Source organism: Mauremys reevesii, linkage group 2, assembly GCF_016161935.1.
Source record: "Mauremys reevesii isolate NIE-2019 linkage group 2, ASM1616193v1, whole genome shotgun sequence".
Taxonomy (NCBI): Eukaryota; Metazoa; Chordata; order Testudines; family Geoemydidae; genus Mauremys; species Mauremys reevesii.
In genome coordinates this window covers 246,253,447-246,271,522 of record NC_052624.1, presented here as the reverse complement: position 1 = coordinate 246,271,522, position 18,076 = coordinate 246,253,447, and the positions used below count along the sequence as shown (strand labels likewise).

Below are 18,076 nucleotides of genomic sequence, written 5' to 3'. Positions count from 1 at the left end.
GGGCAGGTACTTTTTTCTTTTATTTTTCTCCTTGGCTTCCTGAAGGCCTAGGGCTCTGCTTTTTGAGGGCTGTGGAAGCATACTGACTTTTTGTTTGGACTACTTTAACTCCTCCCACCAGAGGGCAGATGCCCTGAACAGCACAGCTGGAGGGCTTTGCACCAGAGACAGGAGCACTGCCCACCCTCTTCCCTAGGGGACATTAGAGAGGTATAGCCTACTACAGCCATATAGCAGAGAGAAAATGTAATCACATTGCGTTTTTTTTAAATCTGCAACCTTCCCTCCTGAAAGTCTGCCAAGTCTCTGCCAGCATAGACCTAGAAATGAATCTGCTCTCAAGGTTTTTGGTTTGATCCTTTACAGATACGAGTCAGCTGCACAATTCAGATCCAAGTTTAGATTCCAAGCCCCCTCAGTTTCTACAGGTGTTTAGATCTGGGGTTTTGTGGTGGACCATCTTTTTATCATCCTTTGAAACACAAAACTTTAATCTCATCATAGAACACTTCTTTACAGTTCAACCTGGAGTCTTGAAATGATTGTTATAGTTCAGTATTTCACAAATATATTTTAATACCTGCCTGGGCTAGTTCAACATTGAAGGCTCTCAGTGCAAAAGCAGAGGTGCGGGATTCTGCAGGCAACAATAGAGAACACAGAAACCCTTCATAGTCACGTTTCCTATATATGACAAACAAAAAGAGATTATACATTTTATTTATAACTATATGTAAATTAAGCATTCAGCTGGTCAGCACTGAACTTACTTCTAACAGGAGTGAATTGTGAGCTCAACTAGTAACTCTGACCAAAGCAAAAATATATGTTTTTATTTTAAACAGTTAAAAGAACAGATTTCATTCACTCCCCCTGGGAAGTAATCTGAACACCCTGTGCACCAGCAGGAGCAACTGCACCTTTCAGAATCAGGCTTTAAGAGATTTGCCCCAAGTCACAAAGCAAGTCTGTGGCAAAACTGCAATTACAGTCCAAATCTACTGACTTCCAATCTTGTGTTCTAATGAAACCACGCTTACAGAGATTGTAATATTTTATTATAAAACACAACACTCTTTGGAGCTTGGCAGAGAACTGTTTGTTTAACTAGTGAAGTTTCTGGGTATGTCTACTTCTGGAGCTGGAGGTGATATTCCCAGCTTGAGAAGACATTCCCACATTAGCTCTGATGAAACTAACAGCTAAACATATAATATAGCTGCAGTAGTGCGAGCCATTGGATGGGCTAGCCACCCCCAAGTAAATGCTTAGGATCTTGGATGGGCATGTACTCAGGGCAGCTAGCTTCTCCTGCCACTTATGCTTCCATATGTACACTTTATTTTCAGTGTGTAGGCTCACTGAGCACTAATGCAAATATGCCTCTTCAAACTGTGAATCAAACTCTCAGCTCCAAGTGTAGATATGTCCTTTTGTTTGTTTGCAATTCCAATCACAGCATAAAGTTTACAACTGTGACATATGGACTATAGGTAGCATGCTGCTGATCTAAACTGATATACACTCCTTTGGCCACTTGGGAGTGCCATTAAATTAAAAACAACTGCAGCACACAAAACCGTGCCATAAAATGCAGAGTTCTACTCAACTATTCTTATTGCAAGCAGAATTCAAAACTGTCTATATAGTTAAGGTGCCTGTTTTTTCCACCCCTTGCATTCATAGGGTGAAACTTTGCATTCAAGGTACAGCCCCTAACTTCAAGAGGCAGACATCTGGGCACACATTTACTCACTTTCATGAGAACTGTTGATCCCCTCCCACCCCATTTTAGTTATGTTTGTTTCATAGACAAGGTAAAAATAAAAAATAACTGGGCAAGTTTTAACTATTTAATTATGAGTGTCAAGGCAAAAAGAAAACTAGATTTGCAGACAAGTACTTTGTGGAAGTAAAAACAGTAACTGGAAATCTACTGTGAATTTTCAGAACAAATCCCTAAAAGTACTTTGGGTGACCTTGGGCAACTACTTTCTAAACCTGTTCTGGAGCCTGATCCAAAGCCCACTGAGGTCAATGGAAAGACACCTTTCGATTTCATGGAAAGATCATGCATCTGATGAAGTGGGTATTCACCCACAAAGGCTTATGCTCCAATAAGTCTGTTAGTCTATAAGGTGCTACAGGACTCCTTGTTGCTTTTTACAGATCCAGGCTAACACGGCTACCTCTCTGACACCTACCCCTCAACAGGCTTAGGAGCAGGTCCTTAAAGGGCACTTTCATAGTTAATTACAGACCAACCAAATGTTCCTTTAAAATTATCTTAACAAAGGAATACCATCACTTTGAAATCTAGTCATTCTTTAAAAATGAGTTACAAAAGTATCCAGTACTACACCTGCCCCTGCAGTATTGATAGTTGTACAATGACATTTCCCTATTTTGGAAGTTATTCTCTCCCCTTAGTATGTGAAAACCCCCACTCAAACAACAGAGGAAACTGACCCAGTGAGTACATAGGGGAAAACAATTAAACTAATGATACAAAGTCTCCCCACCCCCTGTTTAGAGAGTGAGTATCAGAGGGGTAGCCGTGTTAGTCTGGTTCTGTAGAAGCAGCAAAGAATCCTGTGGCACCTTATAGACTAACAGACGTTTTGCAGCATGAGCTTTCGTGGGTGAATACCCACTTCTTCGGATGCACCGAAGAAGTGGGTATTCACCCACGAAAGCTCATGCTGCAAAACGTCTGTTAGTCTATAAGGTGCCACAGGATTCTTTGCTGATCCTGTTTAGAGAGAGACTTTTTCCTCCCTGTAATAAATTTCAGCTTAGGTGTAGCTTGTAACAACAAGGAAGCAAAGAATGTTCAGACAGAAGTGTGTTTTTATGCTAGTGTGTCCCTTTAAACATCTCACTATAGCCATGAACATTTTCAGTGAATTTCAATGAAACTGATTAGTCTTCATTTTAAAGTTCTCCGTGCTTTAAATCCAGTTCTACCTCCACTCTCCTCATCCACGAGGGTAAAACTCCCCGCAGGGGGATACATTTTAAGACTAACATTGCTTGTGTTACTTCACCTCCCCCAAAATGAGGATTAATTTTAAAGGTGACTTACAACTACTAAGTAAATTAGGGTCATGCCTTTTATTGCTTTTTTAGTATGTTACAGCCCTCCTCCCCCAAGGGCCTGGGGCTCACTGGGAGAACAGGGGTTACAGCCCCCGCCCCCACGGGTCTCAGGGTGGGGGTTACAGCCCCTCCCCCCCATGGGGCTGGGGCGCAGAGTGGGGACGGGGGTTACAGCCCCTCCCCCCATGGGGCTGGGGCGCAGAGTGGGGGCGGGGGTTACAGCCCTGCGCCCGCCCCACACCGGACTCACCGCAGCAGCTCGGCGCAGTACTGCACCTCTCCCCCGGGGCCGGGCTGGCTGGAGGCCGGGGCCGCGCTCCTTCCCCAGACCGCCGGCCGCACGAGCCGCCCGCGGGCGCTTGGCCCCAGCAGCTGCCGGGAACAGGGCCCGTGGCGAGCCCCGCAGCTCAGTGCCATGGCGGCCGCCGTGCTGCCTGGTGCACCGCCCCTCCTGTCAATCACCCTCTGCCTGCAGTGCCGCCCTCCGCCTCCGCCGGGTCGCTAGTGCCGGTAGTGTAAAAAACTGCTTCTGGTGTGATTTGCTACCGGTAGCAGTTACTGATACAAGGTTGTTCTTATTTGCTGATTTGTCCTAAATTTGCTACCTTCTCACCTTTCCCGTCCTCTGGTCCGGGGATAGACAGCAAATTGTGAGCGATCGGGGTACATCTGCCTACTCTGCCCAGTGCCCACCTCTGGCTACACTAACTTTCTTTTATGTGCAACAAAGAGCGTCTAAAGGAAAAACTTGACAGTGGTGTGAGATGGAAGCATAAAGTCTTCAGCTTTCAAACAACCCTGCTTCCTGTACCAATGTGTCAATTACCTCTTAATAGAGTGAGGTCATTTAAAACATCATGTATTATGCAGCTTATACATATTTTCGATGAGTATGTTATTAAAATATAAATTAAATAGTACAATGACATGCATCTGCTCAGTGATAATAAAGGTAAATTATGAAGTGCTAAGAGTAATGAAAATAACATTTTTAAAAGTAATCAATTAAAAGGAGCAAAAGTATATTTAAAATGGATTACAAGGAAGGGAGCCGCAATTCAGGGAATCCCAGCAGCAGATAAGACAATTTGTAAACTGCTATGAGACTTTATGCAGTCATATAAACTGATGAGCGATTCTTTGTGTCTGAGAGGATATATGTAAAATATTTCACTGAATTAAATCTCCTGCCGCGCCTCAGTAGATTATATCAGATAGGAAGGAGCTGAGGTGACTAGGCATTGGGATGCCCAGCCCTGAGAAGCCCATGCTGAGATGGACTGTCCTGTGGGACAGGAAATAAAAAAGCCCCTCTGACCAAATAAAAAAAAATCTGCCCCCACTTTCCCCCACTCTATTTTTACAAACACTGGTGTCTCAGTCCACAGGGGTATAACTGTTACCCTGTGCAGTGTTTTGCCCTCTGGCAGCCTCTGACCCCTGAACTTAACTCCAGCTTCCTGATTTTGCCTCTCCTCAGCCCCTATCCTAACCCTGCTTCTAGCTGCTTGAACCCTCCCCCCCCCCCCGCCAGTCTATTTCCATCCCCTGCTCAGACCCTGGCCACTGCCAGCCCCCCCACTCCGATTTGCCCCCTTTGCCCCTTTTTAAGCCAAAAAGCTGTCTGCAGAATCTGATGCCAAGTAAGGGTAGGGTGAAGGGCAGTTGCTTCAGCAGATGTTACTGAATGTGCTCAGTTCACCCTAAATAGCAAGTCAGATAGCAGTTTTTCACACTACACTTGTCAGGTTGCCAGGGCATTGAGCATCTGTATCTCTCTTCTCCACCTGCCCCTAGCTCCCGCCCAGGGAGCTCACAGGCTGGATACCAACTGTAGGGTTGCTGAGAGCACAGGGCAAGCCTGCTCCCTGACCTGTCACTTACAGAGCACTTGCCTCCCCTGCCCTACTGCCAAGAGGAATATACATGCTACCTAGGCATTTAGTTCAATGGGAGTTCTCTGCACCTGTATCCAGATGCTCAGTTTGTACCTTAGCCCTTACCTACTGCTTCTAACATCTTCCAAGTGCTAAATAAGCTAATTCTTACATCCTCCATGAACTCTGTGTGGCTTGGAAGCTTGTCTCTCTCTTTCTCTCACCAACAGAAGTTGGTCCTCTAAACCAGAGGTTCTCAACCTTTTTCTTGCTGAGGCCTCCCACTAACATGCTATAAAAACTCCAGGGCCCAGCAGGGGTGGGGACTCTGGGCTGGGAGGGGACCCTGGGGCATAGGCATAGTTTGACTTCTATTTTGGTGGGGGGGCGGGGCAAAGGCTGATGGGGCTTGGGCCAGCTCTGTACAGCGGGCTCCGGGGAGTGAGTGCCACCTCCACCCCCCCCGACTCACCTCAGCAGGCCACCCAGCTGGTCTGGGTTGTGCAGGGCCATAACCAAAAAATATAACTCAAAGAGGGGACTCAGCTCAAAAAGTTTGAAAACCGTTCAGGGTGCAGGCAGAAAATAGCCAGGGGCTGTGTGACGGCAGGGGGGTAGCTCAGGATGCAGGGAGGGGGAAGCTAGGGGCTTTGTGCAGGCAGGGGAGTAGCTCAGGGTGCAGGCAGGGGATAGCTAGGGGCTGTGTGCAGGCAGGGAGGTAGCTCAGGATGCAGGGAGGGGGAAGCTAGGGGCTTTGTGCAGGCAGGGGAGTAGCTCAGGGTGCAGGCAGGGGATAGCTAGGGGCTGTGTGCCAGGAGGGCTCCCCCTACAGTGGCTGCTCCAGGAGGGCTCTGCTGGCCCAAGCCGGGTCCCCTCTCTTACTGGCTGCGTGAGCAGTTAAAGTGCTGGGAGCTGAGGAGCAGCTGCAACCCTGGGCACCAGCAGCAGATGGGGGAATGCCACAGCTGCCCCCTCCATGGCACCATCAGCCAGAGGAGCAGCTTCCCCGCACTGCCTGGCTCTGGCTTCCCACCTACAACCTGGCCAGAGAACTGGCCTGAAGGGAGCTGGGGGAGAAGTGGAGATGCTGGGGGGTAGAGCTACCCCTGGATTGCCCCACTCTGGGTAAGGGACTGCAGTTTGGGGGGCCCACACCCTTGTGCCCCCCCAAATCTGCTCATGGGCTGAGGGCTTCTGCCCACAGGGAGTGCCGGGAAGGGCCGGCTCCAGACCCCAGCGTGCCAAGCGTGTGCTTGGGGCAGCATTTTGCCGGCAGGCGGGTCCGGCGGACCTTCCGCATTCGTGCCTGCGGGAGGTCCACCGGAGCCGCTGGTCCAGCGGACCTCCCGCAGGCATGACTGCGGAGTGTCCACTGGTCCCGCGGCTATAGTCGACCTCCCGCAGGCATGACTGCTTGGGGCGGCCAAATTCCTAGAGCTGCCCCTGGTGCCGGGGCTCCTGGCTTCAGCCCTGCACCACTCCTGGCTTCGGAGAGAAGAGCAGGCTTCAGCACTGTGCCACTCCCAGCTTCAGCCCCATGGGGGAGGGTGGGGTGCCAGGGCTTGGGGCACCTGGTTTCAACTGCAGGGCCCCATGGCCCTGCTGAAAGGGTTTGGGGTTCCGCGGACCCTCAGTTGAGAACTGCTGCACTAAATAATATCATCTCACCATCTTTGTCTCTAATCCCCCATGAAGGTGAGGGAATCATTACCCCCATAGTACAGATGGGGAAGCTGAGACAGAGAACTTAAGAGAATTGGGAGGTGGGGGATATTCACTAACATCATGTACCTTGAATCAAGTTCTAGGTCTTACTCTTTATTTTCAAACCTGTGTCCACAACATCTAAAAGATCATCTAAAATTCTGGGATGAAGACTGTGGTTGATATGCTTGTCTGGCACAGTGGACCTCTCTACAATAAGAGTAAAGCTCTTCTGTGCAGGAGACAGAATTCTCTCCAGGGGCAGTCCAGAATTGTGGCATGAACTCCCCAGGAGCTAAGGATCATCACAAACCTCACCACCTTTCACTCCAAGTGCAAGTTCTTTTCTTTGATCTTGCCTTCTCTCATATAAACACATAGCAACAGATGTGTGTGTATATATCTATAGCTATCTATCTAAGAAGAAGACAACACACTCCTACAAGAAACTTCTCTACAGATTCCTCTCCCTCTGGGGAAAGGATGAGAGACTAAACAATGTGTGATAGAGGTGTTCAGGTGGCTTAATGCACTACTGGAAGGTGCTCAGATGCTACCGTGACGAGCAAGGTATTAAAACCTACGTAGAATAGAAGAGTTTTCAGTTGCTCAGTTTGAGGCACATTGGGCCTGCTGTTCACAAGTGTGGACTGTTACCAGCGAGCTCTATCAGTGTGTACATAGAGAATAGAAAAGGTGCCAGTAGATGGCACTGAAGAATATGTCGCACAGCTCTAGTAAAATCAATAAAACCTGTGCACCGTAAATGGTTTCCTTTGTGCAGCTCTTTGTCAGCTCCCAACAGTGGGTACTCACAGTTCTCAGTGCTGACAACTCTCACAATGTGATTGTTAATCTAGCAATTGTGGTGGTGGTAGTCGGGGTGGTTTGGTTTTTTCCACCTGTCCCATGAAAACATAGTGAAGGGCCACCAACGCTCGAATTTTCCCTTATTAAAAATGGCCGCCTTCTCCTATTACTGCTAAAGGGCTGAAGCAAGTAAGATGGCTGCCATTTCCCTACAGTCTATCTGCATCGGGAGTGAGGCTGCCCGTAATAAAGTTGGCTGCCACCTCCCGCTGTTTTCAGTGAGGTTGAAGTCATGCCCTCAGGCACCATACCTGTGCTGCATCATGGTCTGGGGGCTAGACGGGACATGCCAGGAACTGTGAGGCGCAACAGCGACGCTGTGAAAGGTGAGTGGGGAGCAGGGGATTGTGGAGGTAGGTGTGGGGGGCTGCAAAGGATAGTGACGGGGCAGGAGATGGAGAGGGTAGAATGGCTGCTTCCCCAGCCTGGGGGTACTGGTGGGTGAGGAGAGTGCCCTCCAAGCAGCCCCCGCACTGTTGCCAGCTCGCACGAATTGATCGTGCTTCACGGATTTTGCCGCCTGCAGGAGGAGCTGTTGCAATGACACAAGAAGCAACTCTGGTCCCACCATTTGCAGGGCTGGGAATGGAGGCAGAGCTCTGTGCAAGAGCCTCTGGGCTAAGGACATGACAGCAGCTCAGCCACTAAGCCCTCCTTTCAGGTATGGCCCTAGAGCACAAAGGAGGCCCTGGGGCAGTGGAGGAAGGAGTTGGGGAAAAGCTGTTGCTGGGTGCCAGGCGGAGAAGACCCAGGGGAGTGGGGAGTCAAAAAAGTAGTGCCATTGAGTCCCAGATAAAGAAGTGCCAGGGCAACAGGTTGCAAAGAAATCTTGCTGAGGGGTCAGTAAGACAATGCTAGGAAAAGCATGGCCTCCCTTACCTCAGGGGTGAGGAGAGGTAAGCGAAGTCTCTATCTGGGCTGTCAAGGAGCGGTGTGCATTTCTGTGTGCATTAAAGGTTGACTTTTCAACCTGAAATTATAAAACGCGCATTGGCAGAGGAATAGAGGGGAGTTAAAAAGTCTAAAGACAGACTAAAAACATGATTTAAAAAAAAAAACTACCCGCGTGATGGGAGGGAGGTCTGACTCATTAATTTATATCTCTTGAGGTTAGCAATATTGAGTTCTATTTGAAGTCAGTGGGAGCTAGGGTCCTCAGCAAGTCTAAAAATTGGTCCCTTTGTGTTTGAGATTGGGCACACAAAAACAGACCAAATGTTTAGCCATTTTTGAACAATTTTCTGTATGTGATTTGTTCAAGTCTATACAAGAAGCCAGTGGCAGAGCCGGGATTAGAATTCAGAAGTTTACAGCACCCACTCCTGTGATCAATACACTTTATGACACAGCAATTATGCCTATGAATCCAAAATTGATCTTTCTACTCCTGATCAAATCTTCTCTTTTTAGTTTTTGTAATTGATAATCTCTAGTACCTCACCTGGGATGACCTACCACTACCTTCAGTGTTGTTACTTGTGTCATATTACAGGATTGGGGCCTTGGATTATGAACTCTTAGGGGAGGAACAGTTGTAGGCCAGTGATACTCAGACCTCACTGGTTCAGGAGCCAAATTAGCGATCAACGTTACCCAAAAGAACCACAGTAGTGTGAATTCATAGCTTTATTTACTATAGCACTGTATATTAATATTTAAACAGTATGACAGGGAAACTATTTAAAATTTTATATGTATATAATATATATATTCTCACAGCAAAATGACTGACCGAGTATTATTATTTTATCAATTACAATTGGTTAATAACATAGTAAAAGCATCCTGATTCATTAGTAACTTAGATTGGTTAATAATTAAATTACAGTGTTTTAATATTATGTGTTGCAAAGAGCTGCAGGAGACATATTAAAGAGCCACTTGCAGCTGGGAGCCTCAGTCTGAGTATCACTGTTATAGGGTATGTCTTCACTGTAGAGTTAATTTGAGTTATCTACACTGGAGTTACTCCTCTCAAGTTAGCCTAGCACAAGTTCGAGCAGCCACATTGTAAAATAACACTTGAACCACTGTATCTACATTAGTGCTGCACTCGCTAGTGTGTGGCACTAAGACTTATGGGAGTATGTCCTATGGTTCCTTGCACTACAGTAAGATGAGGCATGCTATACTTTCTCAGTGAATTGTGGGAAAACTTGTCTGCCCTTTCTGGGTACACAGAGGACACTGGGGGAAGGCATTAGAGGACTACCATCATTCAAGTGGAGCTCACCTTAATTCACATTGCAGAGTGGTCATATTAGCTCCTGAGGAGTTATGGTTAAGGCTGCGCGTTTGTCAAGGAAGTCACAGATTCCGTGACTTTCTGCGACGTCTGTGACTCCTACAGCGGCCAGTGTGGCTGGTCCAGGGGCTGCCTAAGTAGCTTGGGCAGCCCCTGGGTCAGACAAACTGGCTGCTGCTGGGGCAGTCTTGGGCCCCCGCACCCTCCTCCCCCAGCAGCAGCAGCAGGAGTTTGGGTGGGGGGGCTAAGAGCTGGGGGTTGGGGCCTGAGAGAGGGCAAGGGCTCTGGGCAGCGCTTTACCTCAGGGGTTCCCTGGAAGCGGTGACATCCCTTGGCTCCTACATGGAGGTGCAGGGGCTCTGCATGCTGCCTTCATCTCCAGGCACTGCCCCCTCAGCTACCATTGGCCATGGTTCCTGGCCAATGGGATCTGCGGAGCCAGTGCTCGGGGCAGAGTCAGCGCACAGAGCTGCCTGGCCACGCCTCCGCCTAGGAGCTGAGGGATGTCGCCAGTTCCAGGGAGCCATGGAGCTGGGTAGGGAGCCTGCCACCCCCACCAACCCTCTCCCCCAGCCCCCCCCCAGCACCAGTGTGCAGGGTGGATTTGATTTAAATCAAATTGATTGAAATCATTAGTCAGGAAGACTCTATTTAATCATGGATTTCTACATAAAAGTGCATTCTTGTTGGTTGTTATAACTTTAATGCATATTCTTCACAACTCAGAGATAGATGTAGGTTTCATTTGTAGAAGGTACACACTATACATTTTTAAACAGTGATTTATTTTGAAAACTTTTCAGATTAGTTTTACAACTATATCAGGCAATGAATGATTGTTTGGTTATTTCATTTACCAAAAGTAATTGAAGCAGATAGTTCACCTCCCAATAACTTCATAAATATCTCCAATTAAACAGGTTAATCATTAATATTTTGGAGGATTTTCTTGCCATGCTGTATTAGGAGGAGAACATCACTAGACAGACATTTAAACTGTTCTATTTAACTAAATCAGCATTATGTATTCTAGCTTTTTTTTCTTCAACAGCAAACATATTTTAACAAAACAAGCATATGAATTTTTGTATTTAGTTAAACATTCAAGTTTCTTAAAATCAGGTTTGTTTTTTGTTTTTAACTCAAATAGTTAACTGAATTTAAAAAATAAATAAATGAATAGACTATGTCAGCCAGGTCAACATGAGAAACTTAAAATATTGGATTCTGCAGCTAACTCAGTCATCTTCACCTTCATTTTCCTGTTTGTTCATAATCTGGAAAAGGAAAAACAAGCTTTCCAGCTTTTTCAGGTCCCAAACAGTTTCTCAATTTGGAATGAATTAGTCCAAAGGAAGAAAATATTATTTCTACACCCGCCGAAGAAGCTACTGCTGTTAAAAGTGAGAATATCACTTCAACAGTTTCAGAATCCAAGTGCTTAAGTTACTTCCACTAGTTCACTGGTGTGACTTTAAAACATCATCAGCAAACATATATTTCTTGAATGGTTCACCCTTAGCTCTGAAGTTTATTATAGTTGGCATTATGAAGGGATGATTGCTGGATGTCAATGACATAGCCAACTCATCTTCTTCCGCGGTTAAGGTTTGACCCCGGTACCAAGTATTGAGAATATTTGCAAGAAAATGTGCTGGAGATAGTGCTTGCCCCATTCATTTTTAATGCTTGTAATTTAACTCTGTCATTGCATATTTCTCTTTTTAAGATCTCACTTTGTTCCTTTCAAATTTCAACAGCGTCAGCAATAAAACAGCTATTTCCCTGCATTTTGTTCACGGCTACAGAAATAGGCTTCCGGGTACTCAGCATGTGTTCAACATTTCTCTTAAGCCCAATGTTGAGAATTTTGGCTGTGACAGTGCCATCTATTTTTTCACTATTTTGTTCACAAACTGTCATCAGATTAGGCCAGTTCTTGATATAATGCTCAAAACAGTCCACTACTGAGTTCTGTCGCACATCTTCTGGGAGAGTTAGCTTGGTTCCTCCCACTTTTTTCAGAGCAGCTGCTGCAAAGTGGTTGTTACGGAAGTATTTTGCAATTTCAACATTATCCTTTATTTCTGGAACACTGATGTTTTTGGCTAGGAGGTGCATCAAATGAGCACTGCAACCCTATGTTGTTAGCTTGGGACTCTCTTCTAAATAACTTCTTCTCATCTTGGATACATTTGCAGCATTGTCTGACCAAGCTGCGTACTAGACATTTGAATTTTTGTCACAGTTTGTTATAGCTTTTATTGCTACTTCTTGTAAGTATTCTGCTGTGTGTGCATTTCCTGATGTATCAATTGTTTCTGTAAGGAAGACATTCCCTTCTTCTGTTGTCACACAAGCACATACAACAGGATCATTGTGGACATTGCTCCACCTGTCAAGACTCAAGTTAACAATTTTACCCTCTAGACCTTTTACACGCTGCTCAGTTTCTCTTTCATATACTTTATCCAGCAATTTGCCTGCAACATCTGCTCTGTTGGGTGGACAGTATTCTAGTCTTAATGACTGAACCATATCAATGAAGTATGGGTTCTCAATCATATGGAAAGGAGAGTTTGTTGCACAACAAACCTGGCAATTCTTTCATCAATTACCTCTTTTTGTAATCTACTGGTTCTTATCACAACTTATTTATAGTTGATGGAGATTTCTTTTTGTTTTTGCTACAGGTGATATACTGTGACTATGTGACATACATGATGTGACTGAAACACTATCATTGGCAGATAACTCTGAAACTAGAGAAAATGATGGTGATCTTGAAGGTGGATAGTCTTCAGAATCTTGTATGTTGAGAGTGGCTTCTCCTAAACAAAATAAGTCAATGCAGTTATTTAATTATTATTACCATACTGCTCATTTAGTATTACTCATTGCATTCACTGACAGTACTACTTTAAAGGTGAAATTGTAAAAGGAAGATCTGCCTATTTCAGCTATTTATTTTTTATCACAACTGCATCTAAAATGATAGTACCATAGAGCAACAACTATATTTTTTTGCTCAAACATGAGAATTCAAGAATAGTCCAGAAGAAAGACAGGCAGTCCTTAAGAAAGAAGTAGAGTGTGAAATAAAGTATACCAACCTGAAAATCCTGCATGTTCAGACATGTTCCTTTCATCATCTTCAACGCAGCTTCCTCCTGAGAAGGAACATGTCTCATGATGATGTTTCATTCAGGCAACCAGGCCTCGCATTTCTTCGTTGCACTGTTTACATTTTGCACGCATGCCTGTCTTACCCACAGGTTGAAGAACTTCATTAAAATATTCCCAAACTGGGTCTCTTTTACAGCCCAGGTTTTCCCTTCTAGTGAGAGAATGGTATGGTAGATCTCAAATCAATGAAGGCTACGCTCAGAAAGACCTCAAGACTTCCGTTTGAGCAGCATATTCCAGTTTCACTTTTGTTTTTGCTGCCTGTCCCTCCCTTCCCACATTTATCTCCAGACTTCTTCTCCTTGTCCAGATCTATTCCGTCTCCAACAATCTTCTATTCATTGAACTTTTTTGAAACTTTGCCCTTTTAGAGAGAGGTAAGGGATTGACTCTGTGTACACAAATTTGTAGAGGGACAATAGGGGTCAGGTCTGTTATTTCTCACCCCTACATATTTATTTATTTATTTATTTATTTAAAAACATTTTTGCTGTTAACAAGCATGTTATCTCTGGAGACACAAATCCACAGTTTGAGAACTGCAAAACTAAGCATCTCTGATGGTATCTTCTAGACTGAGCACTGAGTCCCATTGGGTAGGTAGAAAGATTAATCTATACAGAAGCCCCTGGAACCCCGTAAAATTGGGTCCCTAATCCATGAACTATTGGAACTCATTTACAAAACTTTCCTTTAAAATTACATGAATATATTGTCTCATACTATAGAATTAGAATTTATAATCTCTATTCCCTGATGAGATATCTCTGAGCTATAACGTTTCTTAATTAAAACTGTCTTTAGATAGGTTTTTTCCTCAAAAATCATTTTATCAAAAAAATCCAGCTTAAATAAAAAAAAATCTGATTTTTTTTGCATTTTTTTTTTAAATCATTGATTGTTATCCACCCTGCCAGCGAGGGTCAAAGGCCACGTGCCACCGCCCCCCCCCCGCACCCGCGGTGCCTCTTGCCCCCCCGCGGCCCTCCCCCAAGATTTTAGTTAGGGGTATATAGTGCAAGTCATGGACAGGTCACCGGCCGTGAATTTTTGTTTACTCCCTGTGACCTGTCCGTGACTTTTACTAAAAATACCCATGACTAAAACGTAGCCTTAGTTATGGTCACTCGAGCTTTAGCTTCTACCCCCTGATTGGCCAGCCAACTCGATTTAAAAGCACCATCACACTAAAGTTAAGGGGGGGGGTGTGCATGGGACTCAAGTTAGTGGCAATATTAACTTGAGTTAAATTTTCAGTGAAGACAAGCCCTTATTCTGTGGTTTGAAAAGCATTATTTACATTTTCAATGCAGTATAATTTAAAAATAACATTTCTGATCCTATTCACAAAATAAGATAGTGGTAATATTTATGTTCCTATTCCCAACTCAGTCACAAAATAAAGTAACAGTGATATTCCTGTTGGATTTAAAACTTCTTGTGACCGGGTGTACCAGGCCTTCACAGCCCTCTGTTGGAAGCCCCTGACTGGCTGTTCCGTTGCATCCTGCCCTAGGAAACAGTCTTGAGAGGAAAAGAACAGCAAATATTCGACCTCCCAGCTTGCCTAGAAGAGTAGCCATTTTGGAAACCAGTGAGATTTGGTCCTCCAGCAGCTAGAAGGACTGGGAGCCAGCAACACCCAATCAAGGCCCACCAGACTAAAATAAAAGAAGCTGCCTATTATCAGCAAGTCAGTGTGGCCAGAGCCAGAGGAGTGAGGAAGGATGTTCCCTAGACTATTACTAAAGGCCCCGGTCTGATCCCAGGCTATAATCAGTGGCAGGAATTCAGAGGGAATCCTGCTGACCCAATTCAGGAGAGGAAATTTAGCTTCAAAGGGTAAGAAACTGTTTTGTTTATAGTTGGCCCAGAATGGGAAGGGACTGTACCCTGGAAAGGTTTTGGACTGTGTGATCCGGCTGGTGGGCTGAGCCACAGAAGACCTGCAGAAGTAGGCTGACAGCCTCCTGGGAGCTGAAGAGTGGTAGTACTATGTCTGGATCCTAGGGGGTGCTCAAAAAGGTAAGTCCAACCCACCACACCTTAGTTTTAATATTATGAAATATATGCACTGTGTAATATTACTTCTTCCTTGGCTAACTCCCTAAAAATTTCCACAAACGTTTTCTTTGATTTGATTTTTCCAGTAGAAAAGAAGTTAGATAAATGGACACCACTATATTTCAGTAAGCAAATCAGCAGAAACACTGTTCTTATAAAGGGAACTTTCATCTTCTTGAAAGTATTATGATTAGCAATGAAATCTTATAACAAGATATTAAAATGACTTTTGCTAATAATTTTAACTAGGTTATTGCCATTTTGATAGTAACAAGAAAAGAATAAACTTGAGTGTTTTATTAAATAGTGTTCCTGCCCTTATTCTCAGTGCATTGAATTTTGTGTCTTCTTGTTCTAATTAAAGGTACAGTAGTTTCCTTTAAACAGAGACATCACATATCATGTATCAGCATTGGAAAAGGTACTTCAAGACAGCCCTTTGTATTGTCAAATAGAGTGAATTGAGTTAATCTTTCAATGAGTTGCATTTACTTTAAACACATTAAAGCATAATAAGGTGAGGAGGGACTTCTACGAAAAACATAATGGTTTTCAATGATATCATAATGGAAAAATCTGCAGATCTGTTACTCCTCAGTGATCTTGCTTCATCACCCAGTTTTCAATCTCTCTCAAAAATATAGCTATACCTGGTGCATTCTTTTTACACACAAAAAAAGAAGTCTCATGAAACCTCTGCACCCTCTAATGTCCTCAGATCCATTCTTGTATCGATTTGGCCAAAATGCTGGTGACAAGAATGGCTGGTAAATCTGGGAGTAGAACTCTGTTCTAAAGTGGGCAGCCATGTGCTGTCACAGACCTGATACTTTTATATGTAACACTATAAAACTATTCAACCAAAGCCTTAATTGATGCTTAATTTACAGGAGTGCCCTGACAAAACATGACCAGCAGGAGTAATTTCACGTATTTAACTCAGTAATAAACTAATACGTGTAGTAACAAAGACATTTTTAAGCCCAGTGTCTCTTTCATATAATGTAACCTCTAAGACTTCAATTACAAAGCAGAAACCTCAAACTTTCAAATCTATTGCTAGAGATCCAAAGGTTGGAGCAGTAAGTGACCAGCATTGTCACTGCATTATCTAGTTAGTTTTATGGTTTTGCCATAGTATATGTGATGCTCTCCAGGGGCAGGCAGCCCAGGTTGTGAGGATCCTCACCACTTCCTGCCCTTAGCGTCAAGGAATCTTGTCTCTGCTTGCTGTGGATTAGCTCTATAAAACCAACCGTCTCTGGCAACATAACCACTACCTTCCAGGCCTCTGCAGACCTCGCTCTCTCTGTACAGGTAGCAACAGGCACACATCAACCCCCCCCCACTCAGAGCATTCCTTGCAGTGTCCAGCCTCTTATCCACTGAACACTGATAGTATTACTAGGCCTGCTATACTCAAAAGAACACTAGACACCAACTTTTAATATTCAACTCCGAACAGTACTTTGCTTAACACCATAGCACTCAGATATCGTTATAGTGAAAACAAGAATAAGTTTACTATCAAAGACTAGAGATTCAGGTGATAGAGTACACCGATATTTGGGGGGGTTGGGAATGGTTATATATCAAACAAAACCATAACATGAGACCAAACATAACAAGAGACTAAGCTTAAGTAACAGGTTAAATTCATGTCTAAAAAAGTTTCTCACCCAAAATTCTCTTTAACACTTTTTCAGCCAAGGCTGGCTGAGACCCAGCCATAGGCAGCGGGTACAATAGGCCAGGGAAGGCTCAGCCTTCCCTAGTGCAGCCACTACTGCAGAATGTGGGTTGTGTGTTTTTACTTAGTATTATGCAGGTTCTGGGGCATCTGAGGAGTTTACTAATGAACCAGGGAAGCTGAGAGCAGTTACTGCCTCCTCAGCCACCCTGGAACCTGCCTGGCACTTATAAAAAGCTCAGCGTTCTTCCGCTGAGCATCTGGGGGTTTCAGAAGGGGGAGGCGTGCCACATTTCTCATTCTCCAGCTGGGGCTGCTCAGGCTGGCCTGGAGCTGGGATGGCTCAGGTGGCAGGGGCTGTGTGCTCAGGTCGGCCAGCCTGCGTGTTGGCCCACCGGCGCTGCTGGGGCTGCTCGGGTCAGCCTGCTGGCGCAGCAGGGGAAAGGGGCTTACGGTTCTGACTAGCCCATGGGGGCTTCTCCAGTTGAGTGGGGGAGGAGGCGGCTCTGGCCATGGGGGGCGGGGCCTCATGTGGAAGGGGTGGGGCCAGGAGCTAGCCTCCCCAAATGAGGGGTCCACCAGCTGCCCATGTCCCCAGCTTTCATTAATACAAACACGTCCGTTTACTTTCTTTATGTAAGCAGAGTCAGGATGAGATCTACCCTGACATCTGGTGGTACATTATGAGGAGTGGGCAAAGGAATTTTAGGAATGTGCATTTGCATTGGTAAACCCACTCCACTTAGTATAACACACAGCAGCATGGGATGGTTATTTTCACACTGTGGAATCCCCAATTTCTTTGTTATTGGGGCAGGAAGGAAAAAAAAAGTGCTGTTACCTTAATTATGTGAATGAGGAACTATGAGACTGCTTTATGACAGAAATGACTCAACCTACATTAAATAGTACTTGCTAGACAAGGGACATGGGTTCCAAAACCCAGTGAAGGGAGAGAGGCTGGGGACTGGTGTGTGTACCTGATGGTATGGGCCCCTTTTGAGGGCCTGGAACACCAATTGCACATCCTCCTCTCTCCACTGTTAAAGAGCAGAGCTAATTTTGAATCCTTTAGGAGTCTATCTGGAGGCTGCTGACCTGAATTCACGTTGGGCCAAGGTGGCACTGGGGCTCCTCTACTACAAGTTGAAACCACTAAGAGCTGAAATCACTAAAAGAGCTAAGCTTACTGAGCTGAGATCACTGAGTGGGGGAGCCTGAAGATCGATCGCTAAGCAGCTGGCAGAGCGGAGCAGTCTGCAGCACGTTGGCGCAGCCCGTGGAACAGTGAGCAGTGTGGAGCGGTTCGCGGGGACGGCTGATGTGGTCCACGGGTTGGCT

At 45.1% G+C, this 18,076-nt stretch overlaps 1 protein-coding gene and 1 long non-coding RNA gene across 7 annotated transcripts in view; one reads left to right on the top strand and one right to left on the bottom strand.

The window, feature by feature from the left end:
* NDUFAF6 (NADH:ubiquinone oxidoreductase complex assembly factor 6) overlaps nucleotides 1-7,623 on the bottom strand; it is a 36,882-nt gene extending 29,259 nt beyond the window's left edge. For 2 of the 6 annotated variants that reach the window (XM_039523922.1, XM_039523924.1), the window contains exons 1-2: nucleotides 3,350-3,555; nucleotides 585-684 (exon numbers count right to left, since the gene is read on the bottom strand). In XM_039523922.1, the coding sequence (XP_039379856.1) occupies nucleotides 585-684; nucleotides 3,350-3,516 (267 nt within the window). In that variant the 5' untranslated portion in view covers nucleotides 3,517-3,555. Of the gene's footprint in view, nucleotides 1-580; nucleotides 685-3,349; nucleotides 3,556-3,712; nucleotides 3,735-7,496 lie in introns of those variants that run through there. The other 4 variants (XM_039523927.1, XM_039523925.1, XM_039523923.1 and 1 more) reach the window with 4 other exon arrangements.
* A 113-nt stretch (nucleotides 7,624-7,736) lies between these two features.
* LOC120397472 lies at nucleotides 7,737-17,863 on the top strand. Its single transcript, XR_005593817.1, has 3 exons — nucleotides 7,737-7,876; nucleotides 14,847-15,006; nucleotides 17,811-17,863. It is a non-coding gene; the product is annotated as an uncharacterized LOC120397472 (long non-coding RNA).
* Nucleotides 17,864-18,076: the final 213 nt, after the last annotated feature.